The sequence below is a fragment of the Babylonia areolata genome, chromosome 22 (genome assembly GCF_041734735.1).
Source record: "Babylonia areolata isolate BAREFJ2019XMU chromosome 22, ASM4173473v1, whole genome shotgun sequence".
Lineage (NCBI taxonomy): Eukaryota > Metazoa > Mollusca > Gastropoda > Neogastropoda > Buccinidae > Babylonia > Babylonia areolata.
In genome coordinates this window covers 7016478-7025703 of record NC_134897.1, presented here as the reverse complement: position 1 = coordinate 7025703, position 9226 = coordinate 7016478, and the positions used below count along the sequence as shown (strand labels likewise).

At 40.4% G+C, this 9226-nt stretch overlaps 1 protein-coding gene across 4 annotated transcripts in view; it reads right to left on the bottom strand.

The window, feature by feature from the left end:
• LOC143296892 (uncharacterized) overlaps nucleotides 1-9226 on the bottom strand; it is a 44889-nt gene that overhangs the window by 16408 nt on the left and 19255 nt on the right. For all 4 annotated transcript variants that reach the window (XM_076608880.1, XM_076608883.1, XM_076608881.1 and 1 more), the window contains exons 9-14: nucleotides 8649-8752; nucleotides 7347-7399; nucleotides 5749-6174; nucleotides 1859-1929; nucleotides 1011-1180; nucleotides 1-150 (exon numbers count right to left, since the gene is read on the bottom strand). The exon at nucleotides 1-150 is cut by the window's left edge and continues 5 nt beyond it. In XM_076608880.1, coding sequence (XP_076464995.1) covers nucleotides 1-150; nucleotides 1011-1180; nucleotides 1859-1929; nucleotides 5749-6174; nucleotides 7347-7399; nucleotides 8649-8752 — 974 coding nt within the window. The remainder of the gene's footprint in view (nucleotides 151-1010; nucleotides 1181-1858; nucleotides 1930-5748; nucleotides 6175-7346; nucleotides 7400-8648; nucleotides 8753-9226) is intronic.

The following is a 9226-nucleotide window of genomic DNA, read 5'->3' as shown; positions in this document are numbered from 1 at the left end:
CCTGGACCTGTCCCCAGAAAAACTTGTCGGAGATGACGGCGGTGATGAGCACCTGCACCTGCTGGCCCAGGTGGAATGGGAAGTCTGGCAGATTCAGCACTGACAGCAGGTTGCCACGCGTCTTCAGCACGTCTGACAGCGTCACCGACCCTGTCCACACAGCATGCACCTCTTTTCATCACGTCTCCAACAGTTCTGATCACCTGCATTCCCAAATCAGTTCACTTCCCGTTTCTTTAAGAATTCTGATGACTTGAAAGCCCCAGTATAGGTATAATGCTCTTTCTTCACTCACATCCCTTCTGGAATGATTTTGAAGAACTGCTTACCCTAACGCTCACTCTTCTCACTTTTATCCTTTCTGGAATAATTTTAAAGAACTGCTTACCCTAACGCTCACTCTTACTCTTACATACTTTTCCCACTTTCACTGTTTCAGGAAGAATTTTGAACTGTTTACCCTAATGCTCACTCTCCTCACTTTTATTCTTTCTAGAAGAATTTTGAAGACTTTTGTATTCCATATAGCTGTAACACTATTCTCACCCCTACAATTTTTTATTTTTTATTTTTATTTTTTAAAGACTTCCATACTCCAATACAGAATAAAAAGTTCCCATCTAATCAGTTTTATACCAAAATACCACTGTATATATCAGATACAACAGCAGACACATCTGAAAACAAATCCTTTATTTAAAATTCCAATTCAACCAGCTTCACATAAAATACATTGCATAATTTGGGATGATTCTATCACCGAAAAAAAAAAAAATTAATGTTCACATTTTGACATAAAAATACATATTTTCAAGGAAGAGCCTATTCAAATCTTTGAAAGAAAAAGTTCTTATTTTCAAATTTGGCAATTTTTCACACTTCAATTCACAAATCTATTCTAAAAACAAAACAACAAAAACAAGCACTATACATCCCCCCAAAAAAACAAACAAAAAATAATTGCCCCATCAGAACTTTTGATGACTGTGTATCAATGGTCGTTCTCTCACCACTGGAGTTTGCCCGGAGCTGGCTGAAGCCCAGCACAGCCTTGCGCAGTTCCGGTTTGTTGAAGGGCACGTCCACCTTCAGTCTCTGCCCGTTGTAGAAGCTCTGGTTCAAGTTCTTCACCGCCTGCTTCACATCTTCCACACTGCCGAGCTCTATGAAAGCCTTCTTCCTGTCAGCACAGTTTCAGTTTCTCAAGCAGATGTCACCGTGATTCCGACAAATCCATATACACTACACCACAGATGCCTGGCAGCAGCATAAAACAATGTAGGAGTCAGGCCTGGAGTGCATGCATCTGTATCTGTGTACCTATCTGTTTTCTTCTACAGAACTTTTCCAGAGGACCATTCTTACGTAGCCACTGGTTCTTTTCCAGTGCACAAAGTGTGTGCTGCACACAGGACCTCAAATATTGGGTGTTTTTTTTGTGTATGTGAGAGAGTGGTATGGTGTGGTGTGTATGTGTGAGAGAGAGAAAAAGCGAGTGACAGTGATTAAGTCAATCTGTGTGTGTGTGTGTGTGTGTGTGTGTGTGTGTGTGTGTGTGTGTGTGTGTGTGTGAGAGAGAGAGAGAGAGAGAGAGAGAGAGAGAGAGAGAGAGAGAGAGAGAGAGAGAGAGAGAGAGAGAGCATGTGCATTTGTGTGGTGTGTGCACAAACACTCAAAATTACACACATACATGTAAGTATGTGCACATTTTCATCCCTCCACCATCACACAAACATAGACACATGCTGTAACTTAAAAAGAACAACTGAAGGACATAAACAAAAAAAAACAACAGATTCAATCAAAAAGATGCTTTAAAAAAAGAACCAAAGGAAAAAACAACAACAGCCAAACTCACCGTCCAAACTGTGAGCAAGATATGCGGACTACTTTCGGTTTATACACAGCAAAGAGACATTTAAGTGCCACCTGCAAGAAAACAGAACACTGTTTTAATATACTGACATGGAAACAGCTTGACAGTTACAACTTGTTACAGTATGATATGGAGACATAGTTTGTTACTGTTCTAAACCATTTGTCACAATGGTGAATTTGTTGCTGTTGTCAAAACAGTATGCATGCTGTATTATTATTATTATCTTTAAGCTTGACTGCTCAAAGTTATCAGTGGAAGTAGCATGCCTATTTCAAGTTGTACACAGAACATTATATTGCCTCACTATCTCCTCTTTTTTTCCTCCCGTCTAGAAAAATGTATGCTCATATTCATGATACAACTATCCCTGATTGAATCACCTCTCTCTATTTCATCTCTCTCAACAAACGTCATGTGTCCCAACAAGGCCCTGTGTCCCTACTTGCAGACAAACGTTTTAGCTGTGTGTCCCTCAGTCCCTGTTTCGTTCACACAACGTCACAGGTCCCTGGGCTGTCTGCACATGGCCAGACGTTGTCCGTCAGCCATCCTATGAGCGCAAGGATGAAATCATCATCAGGACACACACTGTATACATCACTACTTCTCATCTTTTTTAATCTTGTCCTGTGAAAAAATACTTCATGAATGCCAAAGATCTTTCTTTGGAGTATTATACTATTTCAGTACTTGCAGAAACTGCTATGCCTAGGGGATCAAAATGCTATACCAAAGATAAATGTACTCAGTTCAAAAATGCAATGTCCCTTTACACACAACCACACACACACACACACACACACACACACACACACACTATGTTCTGCAGTGTCCACAGTCCTACCCATGGACCCTTTCTGTGTGCATGAAAAACTAACCTTATCAGTAATGAAAATAGTTTTTTTTAAAGAAGAAGAAAGAAACAAAGAAAAAACCTGAACTGCTGAGCAGATGTGTTACAAAACAAAACAAAAAAGTTGTTGATTTGATAAAACAAAAATCCATCCTAACAACTTTCCATTCTGCTGAAAACCAACATTACTGTACAAGCACAATGCAATGAAGAGGACCAGACATCCCTGACTGTGTGCTTTACCTGTATTCTCACCTTGATCCTTTTCCTTTGTTTAATACTTTTTTTTTATCACTACAGTGAAATGAATTAGTACATTTCCCCATGTCAGACACAGGGGAACTACATCCACATTTGTCCATCCTATGAAATGAGACGTGCCAACAGACTTCTCACAATTCCACCCCTGTATGTCATATTTAAACAATCAATGCTTTTTTCCTTTCTCTTCCGGATATCAATGAATGTATACATGCCCATTCATGATGAAAATTGCCTAAAACATTCAGTTTCAGGGGAGCAAAGTATAACCTGAACGGATTGTAAAAATAATGTTCTATTCCCTGCTGTATCCACTTCTGTAAACAGTGACTGTGATTTTAGCTGTGTGTCCCTCAGTCCCTGTTTCGTTCACACAACGTCACAGGTCCCTGGGCTGTCTGCACATGGCCAGACGTTGTCCGTCAGCCATCCTATGAGCGCAAGGATGAAATCATCATCAGGACACACACTGTATACATCACTACTTCTCCTTGTCAAGTAAAAAATGTGGGTGGGTATCACAAAAGAGTCTCTTTTGCTGTTGTTCAATTCAGTTTTGTTGATGCCATGATCTTGACTTCTAAGTGCTAAGCTCCCACAGCCAATCCTTGTGCATAATTTGGGTAAGATGGGAAGCAAAACTCAAGATCTAACCTAGCAAGCCTTTAAGATCTGATTTTGTCCCTAACTGCTATATTTATCTTCATAAAGCAAATTATGGAAAGGGACCGTCCTGCCGAATTTGGTTCCCCCATCTAACAGACAGAATGTCAAATTTACTGCAGACACACACAGACAACCAAACCACACTGAATGTACACTGTATATTTTATATCATACCAAAGTAAATACTTCCTGGCACATTTAGCATACTATACTGCAGAACAGATCATTATACTGAGGCCACTAACTTACCAACACATGCACAACCACATCAGCGCAATCATAAAACATGTAACAAGTAACAGCACACACTGTAACAAACTAGTATGCAAAACTAAACCAGAACCCAGTGGGGTGGGGGTTTGGGGGGGCGGGGGGGGCTGTGGGGGGTTAGGGGGGGCCCAGTGTCCCTCAGTCCCTGCTTCGTTCCCATAACGTCACAGGGTCCTGGTGCGTCCACACACAGCCATCACAGGACAGCCGTCTTCTGGTGCAAGGATGAAGTCATCACTGGGACAGAGCCACCTCTTGGGACACACCCTCCTTCACACAATCTTCAGCGCCCCCAAATCCCAAAATTCAACAGCAACACGGCAGGAGAGCTTAGTTCTTCAGCTATGTCAACTTGAAATTCACTGCCTTTTTCAGTCCTGCACCGTCCTTCACTAACAGTAACATCTTTTAAAACAATTCCAAAAACATTTTTTTTCAAACAGTCTGTACATTACGTTGAGGCACTCAGTTCTGTTGAAGCACTTTGAAAGTGTTATAATAAATGTACTATAATGATCATCATGATCATTTTGGGATGGTCACAGGTGTAACACCTCTCATTTCACTCTTTCTCTTCTTCACACGAGGCAGGCAAGGAATGAAGCTTTGGACACTGGACAGTCACAGATCTCAACAAACACACATCTCCTTTAACCCCTAGGCTGCCTGCATGACGAGATAACTCGTCATGGCAAGCATGTATGCTTCGCTGCCTGCATGACGAGATAACTCGTCATCGAAATATTCTGACTTTTCCCTGGTTTGCATTCACTTCCTTGGCAAAAATAGTGGTAGCTTTAGCCTGGGGAATCTCTCTAGATTCTATTCATAGCTAGAAACCCCATCTACGTCATGAAGCAGTCCTTTATTTTAACGTTTTGGTTGGGTCACTGTCCAAGTGTTTGCCTGACTTCTCTCCTCGCTCGCTCAACAAAATGTCGGACTGACGCCGTGCTCTAGACATGCGATCGTGACGAACTAAATCAACCTTGATTTCTTTCTTTAGCTGATGCTCAGAAAGAATTGAAGCGTAAATTCGAAGGAGAAGATAGAGATGAACACTTATAGGACGATCTGATAGAAAATAAAGGGAGCAATCAAGAGAGTGGCCAAGATGCGACTGTAACAGTGAGTGATGCCGGCTGTACAGATGTTAGCAGACGACAGATGACCGAATTAGCAGCAGAGCGATATTCTTGGCACGCAGCCAACGCGGTCTGATGAGTACTGAATCAAGTGACCGTGTGAGAGGGGTGAGGAGGAGGGGGGGTGGAGACTGAGGGGGTGTGGCCTCACATCCATCTTATCAGTTGGAGAAGTCACAATGTATTGTGTATCTATCTCTTAAAAAAAATATATATATTGTGGTTGTTCTAGTATGATTTTGTGTTTGCAGATATCCATTTGTCCAGAAAATATGATGTTTTTGTGCAAATTACCTGACTAATGTTTGTAATGAACAAGTTGAAAATGTGACAAAAAACAAAACACTGATTTCAAAACAACAGCATGTCACTAAAACTATATAAAATGGGAAAATAGCATGTGTTTTGTATTCTTTATTCATTTACCTTTCAGAAAATATATACTTTTATGGGTCTTTCTCCAATAACAAAGAGCACAGAATTTTTTGAAAATTTATACCCGTTTTTTGTGAAAAAACCCTGGCAAATAGATTTCACTTAAATCTTATTTTCCTGGCAGCGAAAGGGTTAAAAAGAATTCACCGATCTCAAACACCATCCATTACCCCAGGAATCGTTTAGGCACAAGACAATAATACACCAACCATCACAATATATCAACAGTTTTGTCTCACCTCATCCACGTCATCCTTGATGTTCGTCACCAAAACTGTAGGAACCTCAAAACTGCGCTGGACTCGGAAATTTTCCAGCGGAGCCACATGCTCCAGTTCTGGCAAGGCTGGCTCCAGGGGAGGCAACACAGGCTCCAGCGGTGGGAGAATGGGCTCCAAGGGCGGCAGAGCTGGCTCCAAGGGCGGCAGGATCGGTTCCAGACCAGGCATCACAGGTTCCAGTCCTGGCATGGCCGGTTCCAAACCTGGCATAGCTGATTTCATGCCCCGTCTGGCCCGTTCCAAACCTGGCCTGGCCCGTTCCAAACCGGGCATAGCTAGTTCCAGATCTGGCATAGCTAGTTCCAGATCTGGCATCGCTGGTTCCAATCCTGGCAAGGCTGGCTCCAAACCAGGCATGTCTATCTCCTCTGCATCAATGGACGTCTTGTGCAGACCACATCAAAAGCATGAACAGAAACAAGTACACTGTCAATTTTACATGCACACAGCAGTAGAGACAGTGCTGCTTAGTGCCTCCCACAAGTTCCATACAGGTAAAGAAAAGATACACAGGAACATCGCCAGAAACATTGCTATTAGGAGCAAAATATTTCAATTGTGTAACCTGAAAAAAGTTTACAGAGAACAACTTTCTTTACATGGAAGCAGCAGTAAACTGGAAAATAAAAAAAAAAAACAACACCTAAAACATGTATGCATTACCAATGTTTTATGTTAATTGTGCCCTCAGATTTGCTGCCAAATTACTATCAGCACATGATAGAAAACTAATATGATTTTTTTTTCCCTTTTGGTGTGTATGCACATAAATCTTGTGCAATGTCAGTACACCCAAATCACAAAGGAACCAGTGTACACAAAAAGACATGTTCACATCATACTGTTGTTTTTTGACTCACTTGTGTAAACAAAGTGAGTATGTTTTAACCCGGTGTTCGGTTGTCTGTGTGTGTGTGTGTGTGTGTGTGTGTGTCTGTGTGTCCGTGGTAAACTTTAACATTGACATTTTCTCTGCAAATACTTTGTCCGTTGACACCAAATTAGGCATAAAAATAGGAAAAATTCAGTTCTTTCCAGTCATCTTGTTTAAAACAATATTGCACCTCTGGGATGGGCACAAAAAAATAAAATAAGAAGTCTAATTATATGCAAACTGCATTTACTGTTATATTTATATTTTTTGTATTCTCTAAACTTGGCACTTTGATCTGATATTCTGACCCAACAACAAGAGCAGTCATTATTATTATTTTTTGTTCAAATAGGAACTTCTTTTGCAAAGCATGGAAGTTTTATTTATTTTGCAAACGTTTTGGTGCAGATAGTAAAAAAGGGAAATTACTCTGTAATTAATGCTAGGGGACTTAATTCGCTTTAAACTGATCTTGATCATCTTAAACATTACATTTTGAAATTATACAAAATGCATAAATAACTTTTTTTTTTCTTCAGTATATCACAAGTGAGTCTTGAAGGCCTTGCCTCTCTTGCTGTTTTTGTTTTCTTCAAATTTAAATCATATGCAGACTGAATTGCAGGAAATTGTCCACATCAACAATACGCAGTCCATAACAACAAACACTGTGTCAACTTACATCTCTCGAAGCATCCAAATTCATGCCATTTTTCTCCACGTCTTTCTTCTTTTCTATACACAAGACAAAAAATAACATTATTATTACACATACACACACATGTGCGTGCCACGGATGTTCAGTGCTGGCACTTTAGTTAGCCCAGCGAAAGTTCATGAACCCAGGAAGTAGGGCATGGATATAAATAAACGTGGCTGACAAACAGGCCGTGCCAGCGGCACTCACTGTACGCTTGTTCAGCGGTAAATCTGCTTTGTTTCTTTCGCGCATCATCTTCCCGGATGGATTGGAAATAACGACAAAAGAAGTGGGTTTCTACAAAGAATGCAAAATGAGCTTTCTATTGACTCCAAACACAATATATTTTCTTACATAGCAATTGTTCCGGCAACGGTTGAAACATACATGAAGAAAGAGAAGAGAAGGTCAAGAAGAAACATGATCGCAAAAATCGTAAAATTTAAATCCCTCTCTAAGAAAACGTACGCTTATTACAATGAAATCGTAAAAATCACCAGAACATTTAGCATGCCTGCATGCAGATCAGCCCACCCTTTTGAGTTGTAGATTTTTTCTTGTCAGCACAAAAAGTGTTTAAATGATGCCCACACGCACCACTGGAAGAGTAAAATCAAACCTCACTCAAGTGCTACATGTACTGGATCCAGAGAATAAAATGAAAACTGAGAGGAAAAAAAGGATTAGAAATATAGAAGTGGTATTTTCCACTCTGACCCCCTCCCCAGAAAAAGAAAAAAAAAAGTTTTGAAAAGAGACAGGAGAGAGACAGAGAATCAGCAGAATCTGAGACAGAAAGAAAAAGAGTCAAACTGAGAAACAGAGACAGATGTCAGCAGATTCATCAAAGGAGAGAGCAGAGGAGGAAGTAGAGAGTGCAAGTTCAAGAGAGAATCTGGACAAGTTTTGTACGTTGCAAGTTTCATCAGTCACTTTTCATATTAAAACGCAACTACCAAAAAATGTGTGGGTTTAAGTTGCAATCAACTGACATTTGTCAGCATTTTTAAAGTTCTAGAATTTCAACAACAAATGTGCATTTGTTTACTTTTGCAATGAAAGCATGAAATAGCGCAAACTCAGGAAGAAGAGAACAATTTCTGTCCAGCCAACAAATGTCCAATAAATCAACCCCCATCTTTGGTGTTTTTAAAACAGGTACTCCAGACTTTTTGTCTTCACTACTGTATCCACCTGCTCCCATTTTCATCAGCTTCACAGCATCTCTGAATTTCATTCTCTCTAATCTACCAGTACAAAACAAAACACTGCATTGTAACGTACCTTTAACAGACACAGTAAGGCGATTCCCATACCACACATGCCCATCAAACTTTTTCACGATTCCTTCCGCTTGTTGTCTGTTTGCTGTCAGGATGTAGGCAAACCTGAAAAAAACATCATTGCACACTCTGGAAATAAACACACTTGTTTCGCTTACCTGACATCAATGTATGTGCCAGTGTCAACTGTATTTGGGAAACACTCAAAACACCCAGGGAAGACAACTAAGAGAATTGACCTTGCCTGGAAACTAGAAGGTGAAGTATGGCCTGGTGTAGTCATACTGATGGGTAACTTCAATGAAATGATAATCTGTTGGTTTTTTTTTTTTGTGTGTGTGTGTGTGTGTGTGTGTGTGTGTGTGTGTGTGTGTTCCCCCCAAGAATGTACTGCATATAATGATTATTGCCAACAGTCAAGAATCAGCCATAAAACATTCCTAAACTGATATGGAATATCAGTGGTTGTACCGTTTTCAGCCAGAAGATAGTCCTGAATGGATATGGCACATCACTGGTTACACAGTTCTTCTCCCCAAATGTCCCTTCACTTCATTCTTTGAAAGAAATGATGTTATG